Genomic DNA, 24,913 nt, shown 5'->3' with positions numbered 1-24,913 from the left:
GCTTTGCAGGCCCAGGATTCCACTGTGAGAGCATCTGCAGATACTTTGTAAACAACTGGGTATGGCTGTGCTCTAATAAAACTTTATTTACAAAAATAGGCTGTTGGGCGGGATTTGGCCCATGAACCACAGTTTCCCAACTTCTGGTTTAAAATAGCTTTATATTAAAAAATACTTCTTCCATTCTTTTTTAAAATCAGAATTCTCATGGAATTTTATTCATACAGTCAAAGGGGGCATTGTCAATTATTTTTCATTAGAGAAAAAGTATATGTCGCAAAAGAGCTGCATCAATTTGGGCTCTTCTAATTGGGCATTTTAATTTTAAAATGAATTTTTAAAAAACAAAGTGATTACCATAAACAAAGACAACAAATATTTTTATTTATTTATTTTTTAAAATATATTTTATTGATTTTTTACAGAGAGGAAGAGAGAGGGATAGAGAGTTAGAAACATCGATGAGAGAGCAACATCCACCAGCTGCCTCCTGCACATCCCCTACTGAGGGTGTGCCCGCAACCAACGTACATGCCCTTGACCGGAATCGAACCTGGGACCCTTCAGTCCGCAGGCCGACGCTCTATCCACTGAGCCAAACCGGTTTGATATATTATCAGATATGCAAGTGGAGGATTTGGGGGGATATTTTTATATTTAACTTTTCATTCTACAACTAAGAATACTTTTCCCTACCCTAAAAACAAGTGAATTTTAGTTATTTTTTGCAGGTAGAAAGGTTAAAGGGAGAAAAACATGGAAACCCAAACTATGTGTAAGACATGTTTGTGGCTAACAAGGCAAGGGCCATCTGAACAGATTTCTTGAGCATCCCCCTTACCACATGCTATAAGCAAGAATCACCACATCCTTCCTCTTCCTTTTTCCTCTAAGGACATCCAAAACCACAAAATTAAATTTAAAATGATTCTAGCTGCTTGTTCATTGTTTTCCTTTTGAGGAAGAGATGACAGACTGGGCCTTTATGCTATCAAGGCCCATCCTGGGAATTTTTTACCTACACAATTATAAAATAAAAATGTACTGACACTAAAAATGCCTTACAAACCTGTCACTTTCACCTTTTTTTGTGTCAGTGTTTAATTATGTGGCTATATAATCACATAAAATGTCATTGAAAAAGTTATAAGCATTACTAGTTGTTGGGCATGACACAACTTATAACATGGACTTCTCATTTATTCTCAAGCTAAAAGGCAAAGTGATAGTAAAATTTAACAAAAATTCTTAGATTGTACAGATAATTTTAAATGGTAAAGAATGCACGTGTTTTGTAAAAATTTCTCATGATTTAGTAAATCAGAAATTAGTATAGGAATAAACAATTTCTTATTTAAAACCCAATATTTGAAACAGCAGATCTACCATATTGCTAACAGTCTCAAAGAAAAACTATGAAAAGACAACAAGACAATACTAACAAATATGTCTTTTTGAAAGAAACTGATAATGATTCTAAATATAAGATATTGGAAGCCAGAGGAGGGGTACATATGGCCAAAGATGATGGAAATTAATTTAGTCCCATTTCCCCAGAACTAGAGAATAATATGCTTTATGATCGATGACCTAGCCTTAAAAACTATGCCCTTTGTAGTTAAAAAGGGAATTAACCTTCTGTAGCAAAGCAATACCAAGAGTACTTAGGATTATGGGATATCATTTTAGAGAATGCCTTATACCTAGTAGCAGAGAGGGAGAGAGCAGGGGGAAATCCTAGCACCCAGAAACTTCTCTGATTAGTAATCCTTATGAGCTAAGAATAGCTGTGCCTCTAACCATGTTTGCTGAGAGGTTACTGAGAACATATTAATATAACTGTATGAACTACTTAGAGTCTGGCTGAATTTAGGTTAACTATGTACTGCCAATCTTCGTTGGGCATACAGAGGAACAATATGCAGGGTGGGGCGAAGTGAATTTACAGTTGTCTATATGAAAAATAATACAACAATAAATAAATAATAATATAAGAATGAACTGTGTTTCATGTACTCATAGCTATGGGTCTACTTTTTCCCTACCCTGTACCCTCACTTCAGTATGTTCTGCTTTCCCACTGGGTCACTGGGCCACTAAAGTTTTATTCCATATGTCTTTGCCCAATTGACCTGCCATAATTAGAGTTCATCAGCGATCCAAAGCAGAGATAACTCTTCCCATTTATGTGAGATTACTTCTATAATTCTGTTCATTTTACTTATATTTGTAGAGCCCCTTATTTTATTTCACAGAGTATGTGTTCATGAAATGCACAGAACGTCTAAGTTTGCTGACATGAAATTGGAAGGACTTTGTGGTCAAATCTTTTACGACAGGAATTCCTTTTTTATTATTTTCAATGTTGTGGTACCCAGTCATTCTGGAAACTTTTAGTCCCCTCACCCCTCAGAAGGCAGCTGTTCTACTTTCGAAACTCAGAGGTGAGCAGACATCTGCCTCCCACCCTGTTGTTGTCTCTTTCCTGGAGCAGCTGCCAGAACTATCTGCTTTGGGAACACTCATGTAGTCTTTTCTTTTCTAAGCTAAACTCTTCTGGGTCTGGCTAGTATTCTTCATAAGACAAGTCACCTTTCTGATTGACTTCCTCTGAATATATTCCAATTTTTCAAAACAGTCTATGAAATGTGGCATTCATAATTAAGCCAGGAGTCTAGATCTAGACTGACCAGAGAAGAAGACTATAGCCCTCTCCTGTTATCCTGGGAAAATATAAATCTTGTGCATTAATATAAATTTACTAATAGTTTCTTGCTGTGATGGTTGATAATGAGTCAACCAAAATGCTCCAACACTTCTCATCTGAACTGTGGTAATAGATGAGAAGCAGAGTTTGAGGTAATACAACTGTGAGGGAGGTTGTGGATCCAGTGTGGTTGTGGACCCAGTCCAGATAACACAGCTAATGACAGTGCCCATTGGAGCATCCAGGTTTTCCTATTCTCCAGAGCTCTTTCCTCTCTCACTGAAATGGGCTGATGATATAATGTTCTTAGAACTAATCAAAGATGTCTTTACAATCATGGCACTAAATCATCAAAGTGACTTTTATACAAGATACTGTAGACATTTCAATCAATGATGGACCGACCACATATACAGTGGTCCCATAGGACTGTAATGGAGCCAAAAATTTCCTATCACCTACTGGTGTTGTAGCACAAGACATTACTCAAGTGTTTGTGGTGGGTGAGACTAGGGTAAGCAAGCCCAATGCGCAGACAGTCATATAAAACTATACCACATACAATACGTACAGTACATAGTACTTGATAATGAAAATAAATAACTGTGCTCTTTATGTATGTATTTACTATGTACATTTTATCAATATTTTAGAATGCATTCTTTCTAAAGAAGTGATTTCAAGTATATTTTAAAATATACTCTAGAAACATAGTAATTTCTGGATGCCTGTCTAAATGGAATATTTACAAAACCTATTGAATATCCAACTGATTCAAAGTAAAAATATATGTAGATTCCACAAGTTGAGTATATAAATAACAGTGACTTCCAGACACAAGTACTCATTTACTACTTATTCCTTTTCATTCACACAAAAACTTCCTAATATTTAGGCTGAAAATATGCTTGATAAGACTTATCAATGAACATGGTAAAATTGGAACAATATTCAGTTTTTCTTGTCAGAATAAAACACCACCTAAAAAATGTAATAAGTAATTAAGGCTGGATTTTCTTCATTTATCACTTCTGACACCCATAATAGTTCAAATGAGACATTTTCCACAGTTGATATACTACAAAGGCAAAATATGCATGCAATTTTTGTTGTTTCGTTAAAATCTTAAGTTCTCTTTTCCAATGATATATTTACTAACCTCTTCGAGGACTCTCATGATTGAAGAGAATACCATTCACAGCGAAGAGATTATATGCCTCACGGAAGTTCACCACAATCCAGTAGGCATATAGTTTTGCTGCCCCTGTTGGAATATTTTTTAAAAAGCAAATAAAAGACAGTAATAATTACAAAAGACAGTGTCTTATTATTAAAAAGCAGTGATTTTTACTCATCTTAAACAAGTAACAACTTTCAAGAATTACAATCTATAATGTATCGAGATAGAAAAAAAATGGGTCAAATGCCAAAGACAAAATAAAGGTTCCTTTGCCAGTTAATCAAGTGTACAAGGAAATATTTAAGAATTGCTTAATTCTGTAATATCCATGGTTCTTTCTTTCACAATCTGATTTCAACTACAGTGTGTGCCATCTATCAAGTGGACCTTCTTAGATTTTATTCCCTTTTTCTTAGTACTAAGGAATTAGAAAGTGAAAAATATGGGATCTTAATATTCTATCTGCTTAGAAATTTCATTGCTGAATTCTATTTTTTTGTTTTGTTTTTGCTTTTTAAGGGTTCGAACTCAGGGAAACTTTCATCAGGAGATTAAAAAACACGAAACCTTATCACTTCAGCACAACAGTTCAGAAAAAGGAATCATGTTTGGTCCAATTTTCCTTTGAGTGATCTGTATGAAAGGGTTGAATGAACATGAATTGGTGAGGTGAGGTGATAATTTCACCTTGGGGGCAATGGCAGCAAACGCTGTAGTTAGCAATGTATAAAGGTATGCTTCTCAACAAGTCTAGTCACTTTAGTCTATCTTAATGTGAATCTCACACCCAAATGACTTCAGCCATGAGACATGAACAGAATTAAAGCAGAAACACACATGCCGACACCCATAGAGAGCACGGCGCATGCGCAGATGGTGTGTAGTTATTCTTACCGTATGGTGACCGAGGGTAAAAGGGAGTGGTCTCCTTCTGGGGTATTTCTTGCACTTTCCCATAAAGTTCACTTGTTGAGGCTTGATAGAACTTCACAGAGTTGATAAGGCCACAGGTCTTAATTGCATCCAAGAGCCGTAAAGTGCCAACTCCGTCAACATCCGCAGTGTATTCAGCCAGGTCAAAAGAAATCTGGAGACAGCAGAAGGCAGGGGATACAGTAAGGGAAACAGCAACAAAGATGCTGATGGCTAACAAAAATTTTTTACAATATCACACACATAGAAAAACTATGCTTGTGAGAAAATATTTCCTAATAGAATAAAAGTGTGGATATCATCTATTTCTAACACCAAGTGGATGGAAATACCTTAAGAAATAAATATATGTGGTAAAATGAAAAACACTAGAATCACACCCTTCACGTCCTAATTCTAGGCTGCAGTCCCCAGGGCAGTGTTTCTCAAAGTGCAGAGCCCAGCTCCTTGACATCACCTGGGGTGTTCCTGGAAAATAAAGACAGGCCCAGTGTTTGGGGGGAGGGCTGAGGAATGCATATCTGTAATGAGTCCCAGTTGATTGTATCCACAGAGAAGTGTGAGAAAATGAGCTTAAGAACAGCTGATTAAAAATGATTGTTTTATTTTTTATTTAAGATACAACAATGACTTTTGGGATGTATAAATAATCTTTTTCTTATGAGGCATACTGAATACTGCAAATCGTTAACATATATTGAACTAAATGATTTCTAACCACAGGGTGTAAAGGGATAATTCAATATTCAACAGTTTTAACATAATCTTTAAAAATAAATAACATGCTTTTTTCTTGTAAGCACAATAAACAAATTTACCTAATATTCAAATTGTGTAAAATAATAAGGCTGAAAATCCTTGTCACTGGTTTATTTACTGCCAAACACAGCCAGGCACTATGCAGACCTGCTTCCTGCTGCCTAGTGAACAACCTATGGTGCTCACCTGGAAGAAGCCTTCTCTGGGTTAGAGGTTACTGGCCTTCATTACTGCCCAGTCCTGGCGTCCCCCAAGCAGTACTCTATGCATACAGTACTTAGGGAATGTAAGCAATGGTTAATCAGGGCCCTAACTCAGACCACTAGACTCATGTTATGTAGGCCTGTAATAAAGCTCACAGAGTAGCCATGAGATAAAACAGAAACGTTTCACCCATAAACTTTCAAAGCCAAGGAAGCACAATTTGGGACTATTTTATTCTTTTATAAAAATAATTTATTGTGATAAAATTTACATACCATAAAACTTACCCTTTTGTAGTTTACAACTCAGTGATTTTTAGTATATTTGCAGCTGTATGTAATCATTACCATCTAATCCAGAACATTTCGTCATCCCCAAAAGAAACTCTGTACCTATCAGCAATCACTTTTCATCTTCCCATTCCCACCCTGACAACCACTAAAAACTTTCTGTCAATATGCATTTACCTAATCAGGACATTTAATATAGACAGAATCATACACTATTTGTCCTTTTGTGACTGGCTTCTTTCACATACCATATTTTCATTTCTCTTGAATGTGCACTTAGGAGTAGGGTCATTTGGTAACACTATGTTTGACATTTTGAGGAACTGCCAGATTGTTTTTCAATGTGGCTGCACCATTTCACATTCTCACTAGCAGTTAATGAGGGCTCTAATTGCTCTATACCTTACCCAGTAGTCTGTCTCTTTGGTTATAGACATCATACATTGTGTGGTATCTTGTTGTTGTTGTTGTTTTAATCAAGATATAATTGATCTATAACATTATATTAGTTCCAGATATACAATATAAAGATTTGATAAGTGTACCATATATAATATGAAATGCTCACCATGATAAGTCTAGTTAACAATCATCACCACACATAGTTATAAATATTTTTCTTGTGATGAGAACTTTTAAGATATACTCTCTTAGTAACTTTCAAATATACTGATAGTCACCATGCTATACATTACATTTTTATGACTTATTTATTTTATAACTGAAAGTTTGTATCTTTTGATCACTTTTGCCCATTTTGCACACTGCCCACCACTCCTACCCTGCCTCTGGCAGCCACCGAAGTGTTCTCTGTATCTATGAGTCAATTTTTCCTTTTTTTAATTCCACAAATAGGTGAGTTCTTAAAGTATTTGTCTTTCTCTGACTTATTTCACTTAGCATAATGTCCTCAAGATCCATCCATGCTATTGCAAATGGCAGGATTTTTTCTTTTTCCATTGATGGACTTAGGTTGTTTCCATATCTTGGCTACTATCAATAATGTTGCAAGAACATAGGGGTACAGATATCTGAGTATTTTCATTTCCTTTGGATAAATCCCCAATGTGAAATTGCTGAATGATTTGGTAGTTCTATTTTAATTTTTTTAGAAACCTCCACGATGTTTTCCATAGTGCCTCACCAGTTCACTTTCTCACCAATAGTGCAAGCAATTTATCAGGACTATGCCACCAATTCTCCCTCCTACTTCCTCTTTACCTACTGTACTCTTACCTCAAAATACAGATTAAAAAAGAATGCACATTTTAAAAAATCTGAAACCTATAAGCCAAACGTTAAATAAATAAGAAAAGACACAAAAATACCCGCCCCCCACCCCCAATTAATACTAAGGTGTAAGGTTCATAAGGGCCGGAGCCTTGACTATTTCTGCTCACCATTAAATTCCCTAGAATGACATAACAGTCAAATGTACCTGGAATTTAAAAATGAAAATTCATTTGAAGAAAAGTTCTATTTATATCTATTTATTATGAATTAAATAAAACATATATTTAACTATCCTACAACTGTTAATAGAACTATTATCTTCTAAAGCATAAATAAATTGAAAAAAGTATTTGAATAAAAATTTGAGTAAAGAATAATTCAAACACAGGAGAAAAAACATTTCATAAGAAATTGATAAATAAAGCCTAACTTCTTTCAGACTTTTCAGTTGAAACAAAAAAGAAAAATACATGGATGAATTTAAAGAAAGACAAAATTATGTCAAAAGAAATGAAATGGCAAGATGTAGCACAGCAGTTAGGAACTGCAATGCAGGATCTGACCAAATAATACATCAGACTTCCAGGAAAACCTATGAACATAACCACCATTGAAGTCTATACTCCCACTAGAGGCTGAAGAAAATGGACCCGGAAGCTTTCATGCAAGTATCCAAGAAGAAATTGATGATACATCAAAACAAGAAATGCTGATAATTATAGATGATTAGAACACAAAAGTAAAAATAATGTTGAAATGAGGCATTGCGGATTTCTACGAAACTAACAACTAGTCAGTCACATAACATATACTTCACAGCACTGAACAGATGACTGTACACATGGACATCACCAGAAGGCCAAGAGAGACATCAAACAAACTATGTACTTGGAAGCAGGAGATGGAGAAACTGTACTCTCTTCTAAAATAGACCAGGAGCTAATGGTGGTGCTGACCACCAACTGTTCACATCAGAAAAAGGCAAGAACTGTTCACATCATACCTCTGTGGTATGAGAGGAAAGCTGTGGAAGAGCACTCAAGGAATCAGTGCTCAAATGTCATGGCAATGCACTACAGATGAATTTGAAAATCTAGGTGAAAAACTGACTTGTATATAAGTTTAATTGACTGAGAACCAGAAGAACAGTGAACTGAAACTAGAAATATTAGAGCAGAATGTAAAAGACAATGCCAGAAGTAAAAACAAAAGAAAAATAAAGATGGATGACTATCATCAATAAATCAATAAACAAGTGCTGGTGAGGATGTTGAGAATAGGGATCCTCATGTACTGTGGGTGGGAATGCAGACTGGTGCAGCCACTGTGGAAAACTGTATAGTGTCTCCTCAGAAAATTAAAAATGGAATTGCCCTTGGACCCAATGATCCCATTTCCGGGAATGTATCCAAAGAAACCCATAACACTAATTAGAAAGAATATATGCACCTCCATGTTCATTGCAGCATTATTTACAATAGCCAAGATTTGGAAACAACCAAAGTGACCATCAGTAGATGAGTGGATTAAAAAGCTGTGATACATTTACATGATGGAATGTTACGTGGCCATTAAAAAAAAGGAAATCCCATCTTTTGTGACAGCATGGGACGGACCTGGACATTATTATACTAAGTGAAATAAGCCAGTCAGAGAAAGACAGATACCATATGATGTCACTTATATGTGGAATCTAACGAACAAAATAAACTGAAGAACAAAATAAACTGACGGAGAGAGACAGAGAGAGAGACGGGGGCATGAATACATGGAACAGACTGACAGCTGTCGGAGGGGAATGGGGTTAGGGGACTAGATGAAAGAAGGTAAAAGGATTAAGTAAAAAGAAACAACTATAATAATAAAAGGGTAATATGCTAATTAGACTGGACGTCTTTCCGGACGTCATTCCAAACGTCATTCTGGACATCCTTTTAGACAAATCCGAGGCCAGAGGGAAGCCCAGGTCCCGGGTGTCTGGAGGGAAGCCAGCCTGGGTCCCAGGTGTCTGGGAGTGGCCAGAGGGAAGCCAGCCTGGGTCCCGGGTGCTGGGGGAAGGAAGGCCTACTCTTGCATGAATTTTCATGCATCGGGCCTCTAGTATAAACATAACACATAGACCCAGACAATAATGTGGTAACAGCCAGAGGGGAAGTGGATGGGATAGGTGAAGTGGGAAAATGGGGACAGAAAGAGATTTTACATGGGGTGATGGGCTCATGATGCAGTGGGCAGATGACGATTTACTGAGTTGTACACTTGAAACCTGCATGGTGTTGTGAACCAATGTCACCCTAATAAATTCAATTTTAAAAAAGAAACATAAATATAGCCCCAACCGGTTTGGCTCAGTGGATAGAGTGTCAGCCTGTGGACTCAAGGGTCCCAGGTTAGATTCCGGTCAAGGGCATGTACCTTGGTTGCAGACACATCCCCAGTAGGGAGTGTGCAGGAGGCAGCTGATCGATGTTTCGCTCTCATTGATGTTTCTAACTCTCTATCCCTCTCCCTTCCTCTCTGTAAAAAATCAATAAAATATATATATATATATATATATATATATATATATATATATATATATATAAAATCACCCAGAAGCATTAGTCCTTTTCCAGTTCACTTTTGACACAACTATAGTTACTCCTGGGATTTTTATCTCATTTAAATGATTATTTTTTAATTTCTTTCTTAAAACATCTAAAGTACTGCCAACATCCACTCAAAGCACTTTATTCTGTTATCCCAATTACTGTCATCATTAAACCCTTTTGCAATTGAAAATAAAAGATTGATGACAGTAGAAACATTAAATATTGTTTAAGATAGGTAAGAATCAAAAGTTAAATGTGACAGAACACTAAACACAGCTTGTTTTATTTTTCTTCTTTGCAATTCCCTAATGACATGATGTTGAACATCTTTTTATGTACTTATTTACCATTTGTAAATCTTTGTTGGTGTTGTCTGTTTAGGTCTTTGGCCTATTTTTAATCAAGTTGTTAATTTTCTTTCTTTTTATTTTATATAATTTTTTATTTTTCAATTACATTTGATTGCAATATAGTTTCAAGTGCACAAATCAGTGATTAGACATTATATAACTTAGAAAGTGATTACCCTGATAAATTAGTACCCACCTAACACCATATAGTTATTACAATATTGTTGACTATATTCCCTATGCTGTACTTTATATCCACATGACTATTCTGTAACTACCAATTTATATTTCTGAATCCCTTCACCTTTTTCACCCATCCCCCCACATCCCTCCCATTTGGCAACTATCAAAATGTGCTCTGTATCTGAGTCTGTTTCTGTTCTGTTATTTCGTTTGTTTTTTAAATTCCACTTACAAGTGAAATCACATGGTATTTGTCTTTCTTTGACATTTCACTCAGCACAATGTCCTCAAGTTCCATCCTTGTTGTCATAAATGGTAAGATTTCATTCTTTTTTAAGGCTGAGTCATGTTCAATTGTATATATGTACCACTTCTTTATCTACTCATCATGGGATAGGCACTTAGGTTGCTTCCATATTTTGGCTATTGTAAATAACACTGCAATGAACATATGAAGTCATATGTCTTTTTGAATTAGTGATTTGGGGTTTCTTTGGGTAAACACTCAGAAGTAGAATTGCTGGGTCCTTCTTTGTCTCTTATTATAGCCTTTGTTTTAAAGTCTATTTTGTCCATATGAGTATTGCTACTCCAGTATTGCATTTTTTTTCCATTTCCATAAAATAACTTTTGCCACCACTTTACTTTCAGTCTCTGTGTGTCTTATGATCTGAAGTGAGTCTCTTGTAGACAGCATATGTGAGGGTTTTATTTTGTTACTAGAGGCTCGGTGCACAGGTCCCTAGGCCTGGCCGGCAATCAGGGCCGATCTGTGGGGCGATCGGTAGGGTGAACAGGGTCCCCGCTCGCACCCGCCTTGACTGTCCTGGCACCACCCCGGCCCCACCCCCCGCTGCCAGTCGCCTCCCTCTGTGGGGCAACCAGTGGGGCGATCGAGGGACCCTGCTGGCACCCGTGTTGGCTGGCCTGGTGCTGCCTGCTTGCCAACCCCGACTGCTGCTGCTGGTTGGGGCCTGCGGGCTGGAGGCAGCTCCTGAATTGAGCATCTGCCCCCTGGTGGTCAGAGCACATCATAGCGACCGGTCATTCCACCATTCAGTCTCTTTGCATATTAGGCTTTTATTATATAGGATTCTTTCAGCCACCTTATGTCTTTTGATTGGTATATTTAATCCATTTGCATTTAAGCTAATTGTTGACAAACGTACTTATTGCCATTCTACTTTTCATATTTTTTTTATTTCCCCCCCTCTCTTCTTTCTTTTAAAAATATTTTTTTATTGATTTCAGAGAGGAAGGGAGAGGGAGAGATAGAAACATCAATGATGAGAAAGAACCATCAACCGGATGCCTCCTGAATGCCTCCTACTGGGGATCGAGCTTGCAAGCTGGGCATGCACCCCAACCAGGAATAGAACCATGACCTCCTGGTTCATAGGTCAATGGTCAACCACTGAGCCACTGTGGCCTGGCATCCCCCTTTCGTCTTTTCAAAGAAGACCCTTTCACATTTCTTGTATTACTGTTTTGGTGGTGATGAACTTCTTTAGCTTTTTCTTGTTTGGGAAGCTCTTTACCTATCCTTCTATTCTATATGGCAGCCTTGCTGGATAGAGTAACCTTGGTTGTAAGCCCTTGCTTTTTATTATTTTGAATAGTCTGGCCTGCAAAGTTACTGTTGAGAAACCAGCTAACAGTCTTATGGGAGCACCTTTGTAGATAACTTTGCCTTTTTCTTGCTGCTTTTAAGATTCTGTCTTTAACCTTTTGCATTTTAATTATGATGTGTTTTGGTGTGGGCCTCCTTGAGTTCATCTTGTTTGGGACTCTCTGCACTTCCTGGACTTGTATGTCTATTTCCTTCACCAAGTTAGGCAAGTATTTTGTCACCGTTTTTTCAAATATGTTTTCAATTTCTTTCTCTCTCTTCTACACCTGGCACCTCTGTGGTATGAATGTTGGTACACTTGAAGTTGCCCTAGTCTCCTTAAACTACCCTCATTTATGTGGATTATTTTTTCTTTTTGCTCTTCTGATTGGGTGTTTTCTGCTTCCTTCTCTTCCAAATCTCTGATTTAATCCTCTGCTTCACCAACTCTACTGTTGATTCCTTTAATGTATTCCTCATTTCAGTTATTGTATTCTTCATTTATGACTGGTTATTTTTTATGTGTTCTATCTCTATTTTTAGGTTTCCTATCTCTTTGTTGAATTTCTCAGCAAGTTGATCTACTCTAACCCTTAGTTCATTACGCATCATTATAAACAGTGTTTTGAAATTTGTATCTGGTAGATTGTTTATCTCCATTTTGTTTAGTTCTTTTTCTGGAGTTTGTTCAGTTCTTTCATTTGGGGCATGTTTCTTCATTGCCTCACTTTGCCTCCCTGTGTTTGTTTCTGCTTTGTCTCAAGGTTTTGATAGAGTGGCCTTATAAAGCAGGTATTGTGTAGGGCCCAGCGGTGCAGCCTCCACAGTCACCTGAGCTGAGTACTTCAGGTGGACCCTTCCACTCCCCCCAACCCCATGTGGGCTGCATACAACCTCCTGGTATAGTTGAGCCTTGACTGCGGTTGGCACTTCAATGAGAGGTATTTACCCCCAGACCAATTGGCTCTGAGGACTGATCGTGGCCACAGTGAAAGATCTATTGTGCAGGGGCTGACCTGATGGAACAGGACTAACTTCAGTGAGTCTCTGGAGCCTGAAGAGTCCAGCCCTTGAGTACATCATTCATTAAGGTGGATGGGTGGTGCTTTTGTGTGGTCTGAAATTGTCCACTGGGTCTGCTGACTCTGCAGCCTTCTGGGAGGGGCATGCCAAGGTTAGCCTCCACCTATGCCCTGCCTGGGGCCACATGGTATAAGCTACAAAATGATCTGTAGATGGCTGCTACTTGTGCTGGGCTTGGAGGTGCTCAGGAGAGGCCAATCCATGAAGCAAGGTCAGCTGCTGCTAGTGCAGGGCCTGTGGTCAGTTAGCAAGAGGTACGGGGCACACTGAGGCTGGATTATGCTTACTTGAGGTTTTTGAACCTTTAATAGATTTTTAGGAAAGTCTGTAGGTGAGACAAGACAGGCCATTTATAAGAAAACACCACTGGAAAAGGATTGGGTGGGCTGGGCCCACCGAGAACTCTGAAAACAGTTTTTCAATATGGATAAAGAAAGCTATTACAACAGTCACTGTAAGGAGATAGAAGAGAACAATAAAAAAGGAAAAACCAGAAATCTCTATCAAAAGACTCAAGAAATAAAAGGAAAATTTAAACCTAGAGTGGCAATGCTGAATGACCAATAAGTAAGCATATTATCTGACTAGGAGCAAACAAAGGGAAGGTGGAAACAGTATACTAAAAATCTATACAGAAGAGTCAAAAGGATGACATATACCTTTGAAGAAGACTCCTATGAGGAATAACCTGTATTCTAGAAAGTGAGGTAAAAGCTGCCCTGAAAGTACTGGGAAGAAACAAATCACCAGGGGTAGACAGCAGATTAATAAAATTATTTCAAGCCACAAAGACTGAATCTGTCAAAATCCTAACAAGAAATTGTCAACAAATATGGAAAAACAAAACAATGGCCTACAGACTGGAAATGTTCAACATACAACCCAATCTTCAAGAAAGGAGATGCCAAGAAAGGAGATGCAGTCACTACAGGATCAATAGTCTATTTCTCACACAAGTAAGTGATGCTGTGTTTTGTGGAGCAAGAAATGCCAATGGTTAAGCCAGATTCTGAAAAGAAAAAGATACTTGAGATCTAATTGCAAATATCCGTGTGCTCCAGAAATTTTCCAAAAAAGATAGACTCCAGTCAAGCCTGGACTGAATGGAGCATGAAGAGCTGTGGGTTGCTCTGAAAGAAATGGGCACACCTCAGCACTTGACTGTTCTGATCCAGACCCTGTGTTGTGGACAGAAAGCTACTGTGAGGACAGAATACTGAAAGACAGATGGGTTCCTATAGGCCAGTGATGGCGAACCTTTTGAGCTTGGCGTGTCAGCATTTTGAAAAACCCTAACTTAACTCTGGTGCCGTGTCACATATAGAAATTTTTTGATATTTGCAACCATAGTAAAACAAAGACTTATATTTTTTTATATTTATTTTATATATTTAAATGCCATTTAACAAAGAAAAATCAACCAAAAAATGAGTTCGCGTGTCACCTCTGACACGTGTGTCATAGGTTCACCATCACTACTATAGGCGAAGTGTCAGACAAGAGTGCATTTTATCTCCCTATTTGTTTAATTAGTATGCTGAACATCTATACTAATAAAAGCTTAAGTGGTTCTCACGCCCTTGCACGACGCCCTCATGTCATCACAAGATGGCCGCCCTCACGTCATCATAAGATGGCCGCCACAGGATGGCCACCACAAGATGACCACCACAAGATGGCCGGCAGGGAAGGGCAGTTGTGGGCAATCAAGCCGGCAGGGGAGGGCAGTTGGGGGGCGAACAGGCCAGAAGGGGAGGGCAGTTGGGGGTGATTGGGCCAGCAGGGGAGGGCAGTTGGGGGGGACCAGGCTGGCAGGAGAGGGCAGTTAGGGGCATTAGTCAGGGAGGCAGGTGAGTGGTTAGGAGCCAGTGGTCCTGGATTGCGAGAGATATGTCTAACTGCCGGTTTAGGCCCGATCCCACAATGATCGGGTTAAACCAGCAGTCAGACATCCCCCAAGAGGTCCCAGATTGGAGAGAGTGCAGGCCAGGCTGAGGGACACCTCCCCTCTCCCATGCACGAATTTCATGAACTGGGCCTCTAGTGATGAAATAAATCTAACAGAATTATTACTAGCAAGGAGATTGAATCAATAACCAAAACCCCCCAACAAAAAAAAATCCAGAACCAGACAGTATCACTGGGAATTCTACCAAATGTTCAAAGAATCAATACTAAGCCTTTTCAAACTCTTCCATAAATAAAAGAGAAGGTAACTCTTCTAAACAAATTTAAGAGGCAAGCATTACCCTGATAAAAAACCAGACAATGATCACACTCACACACACACACACACACACACACACACACACACACACACATTACAAGCCAATATCACAAATGAACATAAATGCAGAAATCCTCAACAAAATATTAGCAAACTGAATGAACAAACTGAATTATTTTAATGATGATTAAAAGGATCATATGCCATCATCAGGTGGGATTTATTCCAGGGATGCAAAGATGATTCAACATCTGTAAGTCAGTTAATGTGATACACCACATTAAGAAAATAAAGGATACAAATCATATGATCATCTCAATAGATGCAGAAAAAGCATCTGACAAATTCAACATCCATTTATGATAAAAATTAAAACAATAAATAAAATGGGTGAAGGAAAGTTGCTCAACAAAATAAAGGCTATATATGACAAGCCCACAGCTAACATCATACTCAAAGGTGAAAATCTGAAAGCTTTCCTCTAAGATCAGGGACAAGACAAAAATGTCCACTCTCACCACTTTTATTCAACATACCATTGGATGCCCTAGCCAGATTAATGAGGGAGGGAGGGTGAAAAGGAGTGAGTCCATGCAAAGGAATCCATAGTGAAAAGGAAGATGTAAAGTTTTCACTATTTGAAGATGACATTATATTATACTAGAGGCCCGATGCACCAAGATTCATGCAAGAATGGGCCTTCTTTTCCCTGGCTGCCGGCACCACCTTCGCTCCGGCTGGAGCCGCCTATTCGCCTTCACTCCGGCCCAGAGCTGCTTTTCCACCTTCCCACGCTGCCCAGAGGCCCAGAGAGGCTGGGGCGGTGCGGAACACCTGAGTCGTCATCATGGCGATGACGCAAGCATCCCGCCCCGCCACCTGGCCGCTCAGTGCCTGCACACGTGTGCGCTGCCCACAGGACCGCCATCTTTGTCGGGTTAATTTGCATACTCACTCATGATTGGATGTGGGATATCGCGACCGTATGGTCAATTTACATATTTGTCTATTATTAGTGTAGATATCAAAAACCCCAAAGACTTTAACAAAAAACTGTTATAATTAGTAAGCAAATTCAGTTAAGTTGAAGGATACAAAAATGAATAAATGAAAATCTGTTGCTTTTCTTTAATCTAATAAGAAACTCTCAGAAAGAAAAATTAGGAAAACAATCCCACTCACAATTGAGTCAAAGGGAATAAAATACAAAGAAATAAATTTAAGCAAGGTGGTGAAAGACCTGTATATTGAAAACAATAAGACATTAAATGAAAACAACAAAAACACAAGACATTAAATAAATGGAAAGCTATTCCGTGCTCATAGATTGAATTAATATTGTTAAACTGCCCATACTACCTAGAGCAATATATAGATGCAATGCCATGTCTATCAAAATTCCAAAGGTATTTTTCACAGAAGTAGAACAAACAATCCTAGAATTTGTATGGAACCACACATGTTCACACACACACACACACACACACACAACACCTACTATCCAAAGAAATCTTGAAAAAGAACAAATCTGGAGTCATCACACTCCCTAATTTCTAATTATAATACAAAGCTATAGTAATCAAAACAGTATGGTATAGGCATACAAAACAGATACACACATAAATGGAACAGAATAGAGAATCCAGAAATAAACCAACACATATATGGTGAAATAATTTATGGCAGTGCAGCCAAGAATTTACAATAGGGAAAGGACAGTTTCTTCAATAATGATGTTGAAAAAAATGAATAGCTACATACAAAAGAATGAAACTGGGCCGATTTCTTACTCCATATGCAAAAATTAACTCTGAACAGATTAAAGACTTGAATGTAAGACCTGAAACCATAAAGACCTGAAACATGGCAGTAAGCTACTTGACATAGGTCTTGCTGATTATTTTTGAATCTGAAACCAAAAGCAAAAGCAACAAAAGCAAAAATAAACAAGTGAGACTATATCAAATAAGAAGTTTCTGCACAGAAAAGGAAACCATCAACAAATGAAAGGTGGCCTACTGAATGGGAGAAAATAATTGCAAATAATATACTTGATAAGGGGCTAATATCTAAAATACATAAAGAACTCATACAACTCAGTAACAACAACAACAACAAAACCCCTAAATATCCAATTTAAAAAATGGGCAGAAGATGTGAATAGACATTTTTTTTCCGATGACAAACAGGTACATGCAAAGATGCTCAAAGTATTAATCATCAGAGAAATGCAAATCAAAACCACAATGAGAGATCATCTCGCACCTTCTAGAATGGCAATTATGAAAAGACAAAAAATAACAAGTGTTGGCAAGAATGTGAACAAAAGGGAACTCTTCTACACTTACATTCCTGCTGGGAATGTAAATTGGTGTAAATTATAAAGAGAACTACCATATGATCCAGCAATTCCACTTCTGTGTATTTACCAGAAGAAAATAAAAACATCGATTTGAAAAGATATCTGCACTCCCATGATCACTGCAACATTATTTACACTAGCCAAGATATGAAAACAACCTAAGTGTCCATTGCTGGATGAATGATAAAGAAATTGTGGTATACACACACAAACACAGAAGTATTATTTAGCCATAAAAAATGAAATCTTGCCATTTGCAACACCATTAATGGACCTTAAGGGCATTTTGCTAAGTTAAATAAGTCAGGTAAGTAAAAAATGAAAAATATCACATAATTTCAGTGGTATGTGGAATCTACTCCACTCCCCCAAAATAAAAACAATCAAGCTCATCAAAGGAACAATGACCTAGGCCCGCACTTACATCTGGGAGAAACCTGCCCCTCCAGCTCTTGCCCTAATGTCAAACAGTTCAGTTCTTCCCTGTATGTCTCTGATGCCTTTCAGACTGCTGCCCCAGCACCAAAGTTCAGAGGGAGCGAGTTCCAGGAAGTGCATGCATGGGCCCTTTAAGTGGAACTGCCTGGGCTTTCAGCAGCTGCAGCCTCAGCCTCAGCCTCAATCCATGCTGGTTTTTACAGCCAGAAGTTATGGAGACTTCTCTTCCTGACACTGGAACCCTGTGTGGGACCTGGTGTGGGACTGGGACACCTTGCTCCTCAAGGGGGGCGGGGGGGCGCGGGGAGGGAAGACCTATGTACCCTAGATATCCCTCCTGATTTTTATCCACACGTGAATGTGGGACCAGGCCGTTATGTGTCTCCGCCCCTCCTATCAGTCTTGATGTGGCTTCCTTTTTGATTCCCTAGTTGTAGGATTTCCATTCAGGTGCTTTTGAATGATGGTTGTTCTATAGTTTAGTTGTAATTTTGATGTGGTTGTGGGAGGAGATGAGTACCATGTTTACCTACAATGCTATATTGACAGGAAATCTATCATCAAACATCTTAAAAGAACAGTCATGATTGACATTCCTCTTGTTATTCTTGATCTCCTGTGACTTGGCTCTCATTTCTATGACTTTATATTGCCAAATTCTGTGATTTCTAGGATTGCCGTTCTTTATTTTCTTCACTGGTTCTTTTTACTCTTCATGGTCTTCCAAATGCAATGCTTAGTGTCATGGGTTGAATTATGTCCTTCCAGAAAGATATGCTGAAGTCCTAACCCCAGTACCTCAGAATGTGACCTTATTTCTGTACTAGAGGCCTGATGCACAAAAATTTGTGCACTCGGGGGGGCAGGGGGATCCCTCACCCCGGCCTGTGCCCTCTCGCAGTCTGGGACCCCTCAGGAGATAATGACCTGCTGGCTTAGGCCTGCTCCTGGGTGGCAGAGGGCAGCCCCAATCCCTAGGTGCAGCCCCTGGTCGGGCTCAGAGCAGGGCTGATTGGGGAGTTGGGGCACCGCCCCCTGTCATGCACAGAGCAGGGCGGATTGGGAGGTTGTGATGCCACCCTCAGTCACGCTCAGGGTAGGGCCAATTGGGGGGTTGGGGCACCGCCCCCTGTCACACTCAAGGCAGGGTCTATGGGAAGGTTGCGGCGCCACCCCCTGTCACGCACAGAGCAGGGCCAATCAGGGGGTTGGGGCGCTGCCCCCGTCACACACAGAGCAGGGCCCATCAGGGGGGTTGGGGCTCCGTACCCTGTCACGCACAGAGCAGGGTCAATCAGGGGGTTGAGGAGCTCCCCCCTGTCACGCACAGAGCAGGGCCCATCAGGGGTTTGGGGAGCTCCCCCCATCACGCACAGAGTAGGGCCGATAGGGGAGTTAGGGCACCGCCCCCTGTCACACACAGAGCAGGGCGGATCAGGGGATTGGGGCGCCGCCCTCTATCACCCACAGAGCAGGGCTGATCAGGGGGTTGGGGCGCCACACTGTCACACTCAGGGCAGGGCCGATGGGGAGGTTATGGCTCTACCCTGACACACACAGAGCAGGGCCTGTGTGTGTGTGTGTGTGTGTGGCGGGGGGGGGGGGGGTTAGGGCGCCGCACCCTGTCACACACAGAGGTGCAGGGTGATCGGGGGTTTGGGCGCTGCCCCCTGTCACGCTGATCCGGTGCCAGAAGGCCTCGCGGCTCCGCTGATCCCAGTGCTGGGAGGCATATTACCCTTTTACTATATAGGATAGAGGCCTGGGGGCTGGCTGGTTTGCCCTGAAGGGTGTCCTGGATTAGGGTGGGGGTCTGCACTGGGGTGCCTGGCCAGCCTGGATGAGGGGATGATGGCTGTTTGCAGCTGGTCACACACCCTTCAGGGTGGGGGTCCCCACTGGGGTGCCTGGCAAGTCTGGATAAGGGGATGATGGCTGTTTGCAGCTGGTCACACACCCTTCAGGGTAGGGGTCCCCACTGGGGTGCCTGGCCAGTTTGGGTGAGGGGCTGAGGGCTGCTTTCAGGCTGGCGATTGTTGACTGAAGCTCCCAACCGCTCCTTTTGTTCTTTTTTTTTTTTTATTATTCTGGGCCAGCTTTAGCTCTGGCTCTAGCTCTGAGGCTTCTGCTGCTGATTGCGTTCTATAATCGAAACAATGTATAACTCCAGCTCTGAGATCCCGGCTGGCTGAAAGCTGGTTTCTGGGGTTTTGTTTAGCTTCTATATTTGTTACAAAGTTTCTTAGAGTTGCAGCTCAGAGGCTGGCAAGTCAGGCCGGGAACGATGGAGTCTGCAGTCACTGGAGCAAGCAAGCCTCATGTTCGCTTCCAGCTGCCTGGCTGCCGGCCGCCATCTTGGCTGACAGTTAATTTGCATAAGGATATGCTGATTAGCCAATGGGAAGGGTAGCGGTCGTATGCTAATTACCATGTTTCTCTTTTATTAGTGCAGATAAGGTCATTGCAGATGTAATTAGTCACACTAAAGCAGAGTGGGCCCTGACCCAATATGATTGGTGTCCTTATAAGAAGATGGCCATTAAAGATAGGGGCACTCAGGGAGAATGCCATGTGACAAAGGAGGCAGAGATTAGGCTGTAAGCCAAGAGACACCAGAAACTGCTGGCTACCCCCAGAGCTAGGAGAAGACACAGAAGGATTTCCCTATAGGTTTTAGAGGAATCATGGCCCTGCTGACACTTTTTTTTCAGACTTCTAAACTTGGGAACTGTGAGACAATACATTTTTTGTCTGTTTAAGCCATCTACTTTGTGATATTTTGTTAGAGTGGCCCTAAGAAACAGATGTACCCACACATGTGCTTTGGGTCTTTTCTCCTCTACTCCCACCACTAGGATAACTTCATCTATCCCCTAGTTTCAGAGTATTCCACAAAATGTATTCTACCCAGCACTCCCACCTGAGCCCCAGATTCACACTGAGCTGTCTCCTGGACCTCACCTGGATGTACTATAAGCATCTCAATCTCAATCTGTCTAGAACTGTATTCACCAAACTGTCCACTTCCCCTCGTGCCTTCACTATCCATGATTTCCATCTCACTTGAAGAGCATCACAGACAATGCTCCCCCATCCTGAAGCCTAAAACGGCCTCTCTTTTCTATCCCCACTGCTATTATTTCCAGGGCGGGCCCACAACTGTTCAGCCACACTAGCCTCCAATGCTGCCCCTTGAACTTGTCACAAAGGTTCCTCATCCAGGGGCTCTGTACTGGTTACTCCTTCTGCCTGAAGTATTTTCCTCTAGAAACCTACATAGCTAAATACCTCAACTTTATTCAAGTTTTTGCTCAAATGTTACCTTTTAAACGAGGCCCCAATCACCCATGCCCCTATCACTCCTGATCCCATTGGCCTATGGCAGTGGTCGGCAAATTCATCAGTCAACAGAGCCAAATATCAACAGTACAACGATTGAAATTTCTTTTGAGAGCCAAATTTTTTAAACTTAAACTATATAAGTAGGTACATTGTTATTAACTTAATTAGGGTACTCCTAAGGCTTAGGAAGAGCCACACTCAAGGGGCCAAAGAGCCGCATGTGGCTCGCAAGCCTCAGTTTGCCAACCATGGGCCTATGGTATTAACACTTTCTAAAAGAACATTTAAACCACTTGCCTTACAGCCTGCTTACTTATTTAGTACTAGAGGCCTGGTGCACGGAATTTGTACACTCGAAGAGGGGGTCCCTCAGCCCAGCCTGTGCCCTTTTGCAGTCCAGGAACCCTCAGGGGATATTGAACTGATGGCTTAGGCCTGCTCCTCCTGAGCACTGCCTTGGAGATGGGAGTGCACTTACCACCAGGGGGCAGCTCCTGCATTGAACGTCTGCACCTGGTGGTCAGTTCACATCATAGCGACCAGTCGGTCCACCGTTTGGTCAATTTGCACATTAGCCTTTTATTATATAGAACTAGAGGCCTGGGGCACGAAATTTGTGCATTGGGGGGGTGTCCCCCAGCCCAGCCCGCACCCTCTCCAATCTGGGACCCCTTGGGGGATGTTCGACTGTCGGCAGTCGGACATCTCTCTCACAATCCGGGACTGCTGGCTCCCAACCACTCACCTGCCTGCCTGATTGCTCCTAACCACTTCTGCCTGCCAGCCTGATCACCCCCTAACCACTCCCCTGCCAGGATGATTGATGCCTAACTGCTCCCCTGCCAAACCAATTGCTCCCAACTGCCCTACCCTGCCAGCCTGGTCACCCCAACTGCTCTCTCCTGCCAGCCTGGTTGCCCCTAACTGCCCTCCCCTGCAGGCCTGGTTCCTCCCAACTGCCCTCCCCTGCCAGCCTGGTCCCCCCCAACTGCCCTCCCCAGCCAGCCTGGTCCCCCCAACTGCCCTCCACTGATGGCCTGGTTGCCCCTAACTCCCCTCCCCTGCTGGACATCTTGTGGCAGCCCTCTTGTGACCACAGGGGGGTGGCCATCTTGTGCGATGGCATGACAGTCAATTTTCATATTACCTCTTTATTATATAGGGCTAGAGGCCTGGTGCATAAAATTCAAGCACTGGGGGAGGGGGGGTCCTCAGCCCATCCTGCCCCCTCTCACATTCCAGGAGCCCTCAGGGGATGTCCTCTGCAGGAGGCAACCAGGCTGATCAGGGAAAGGTGCCACCCCCATAACCCCCACTGCTGCTGCTGCAGCTGCCAAGGTGTTTTCATCAACATGGACTCCACTCCCTTCACCACAAAAAAATGACAACTTTCTTTAGGCATTTTCAAGATGTCTCTTTCATAGGACATTTCTTTCTTTCTTTCTTTTTTTATCCTCATATGAGGATATTTTCTCATTGATTTTTAGAGAGTGTGGAAGAGAGAGGGAAAGGCAGAGAGAAACATCAATGTGTGAGGCACACTTCGGTTGGTTGCCTCCTGCATGAGCCCTGACCTGGGCCCTGGCCAGGGAAGAGCCTTCAACCTAGGTACACACCCTTGATCAGAATCGAACCTGGCCCCCCTGTCTGTTGTTCTCTCAGGCTCTGGGCCCACGCAGGGCCCCTCCTCCTGAGCTGGTCATGACTGTTACAGCATCCCAGCCTAATTTGCATATTATCTCTCTCTCTCTGGACTAGTGGCCCAGTACACAAAATTTGTGCACGGGGGTCGGGGGGAGGGACCTGTCCCTCAGCCTGGCCTGCACCCTCTCCAATCTGGAACATCTCTCTCGTAATCTGGAACCACTGGCTCCTAACTGCTCACCTGCCTTCCTGCTTGATCACCCCTAACCACTCTGCCTGCCAGCCTGATCAACCCCAACTGCCCCCCCTTTACAGCCTGATCACCCCTAACTCCCCACCCCTGCTGGACTGATTGCCCCCAACTGCCCCTCCCCACCGGCTTGCTCGCCCCCAACTTCCCTCCTGCTGGCCAGCTCGCCCCTAACTGCCACCCCCCGCCAGCCAGCTTGCCCCCAACTGCCCCACCCTGCTGGCCTGCTCGCCCCCACCTGCTCTCCCCTGCTGGCCTGATCGCCCCTAACGACCTCTGCCTCAGCCCCACCACCTTGGCTCTGTCCAGAAGGTCTCCCGGTCTAATTAGCATATTACCCTTTTATTAGTACAGATTACTCCCTGTCTTCCCTCATGAGTGTCCACCTCGCTATAGCTTATATCTTTCTCTGTTGGGTCCCAAATACCTAGAACAGCACCTGGTGCAGAAAAGGTACTCAATAACTATTTCCTAAATGAATTAATTTACAGAAGATGAACAGGCTTCTTAAAGGTATCCAGTCCCCAGCTTCTGTCCCTCCCAACAGATCCCACACACTGCCCACAAAAAGTTAGAGACTTTTCAATAGATCTTTATTTGAAACTGGAGGCTCGGTGCACAAAAATTTGTGCACTGGTGGGGGGGGTGTCCCTCAGCCCCACTTGTGCCCTCTCACAGTCTGGGACCCCTCGGGAGATAACGACCTGCTGGCTTAGGCCTGCTCGTGGGTGGCAGAGGGCAGGCCCAATCCCTAGGTGCAGCCCTTGGTCGGGCTCAGAGCAGGGCTGACTGGGGAGTTGGGGCGCTGCCCCCTGTCATGCACAGAGCAGGGTGGATTGGGAGGTTGCGATGCCACCCCCAGTCACGCTCAGGGTAGGGCCGATTGGGGGGTTGGGGCGCCACCCCCTGTCACACTCAAGGCAGGGTTGATGGGAATGTTGCGGTGCCACCCCCTATCACACACAGAGCAGGGCCGATCAGAGAGTTGGGGCACTGCCCCTGTCAAGCACAGAGCAGGGCCCATCAGGGGGGTTGGGGCTCCGTACACTGTCACACACAGAGCAGGGCCGAGCAGGGGGTTGGGGAGCTCCCCCCTGTCATGCACAGAGTAGGGCCGATAGGGGAGTTGGGGCACCGCCACCTGTCACACACAGAGCAGGGTGGATCAGGGGGTTGGGGCGCTGCCCCCTGTCACCCACAAAGCAGGGTCGAACAGGGGGTTGGGGCACTCCCCCCTGTCACACTCAGGACAGGGCCGATGGGGAGGTTGCTGCTCCACCCCGTCACACACAGAGCAGGGCCTATGGGGGGGTTGGGGCGCTGCACCCTGTCACACAATGAGCAGGGCCGATCAGGGGGTTGGGGAGCTCCCCCCATCAGGCACAGAGCAGGACCGATCAGGGGGTTGGGGCGCCTTCCCCTGTCACGAACAGAGCAGGGCAGATAGGGAAGTTGTGGCCCTGCCCCCTGTCGCACACAGAGCCACAGGGCGATCAGGGGGTTTGGGCGCTGCCCCCTGTCATGCTGC

General features: G+C 42.5%; 1 protein-coding gene across 1 annotated transcript in view; it reads right to left on the bottom strand.

The window, feature by feature from the left end:
- GMDS (GDP-mannose 4,6-dehydratase) overlaps positions 1–24,913 on the bottom strand; it is a 664,099-nt gene that overhangs the window by 346,727 nt on the left and 292,459 nt on the right. The window contains exons 5-6 of the mRNA XM_070403469.1: positions 4,782–4,974; positions 3,867–3,971 (exon numbers count right to left, since the gene is read on the bottom strand). Coding sequence (XP_070259570.1) covers positions 3,867–3,971; positions 4,782–4,974 — 298 coding nt within the window. The remainder of the gene's footprint in view (positions 1–3,866; positions 3,972–4,781; positions 4,975–24,913) is intronic.

The sequence above is a fragment of the Myotis yumanensis genome, unplaced genomic scaffold, assembly GCF_028538775.1.
Source record: "Myotis yumanensis isolate MYYU_CA2020_CCGP unplaced genomic scaffold, mMyoYum1.0.hap1 SCAF_2, whole genome shotgun sequence".
Taxonomy (NCBI): Eukaryota; Metazoa; Chordata; class Mammalia; order Chiroptera; family Vespertilionidae; genus Myotis; species Myotis yumanensis.
The sequence above is the reverse complement of the archived record's forward strand: the minus strand, read 5'-3'. Positions and strand labels throughout refer to the sequence as shown.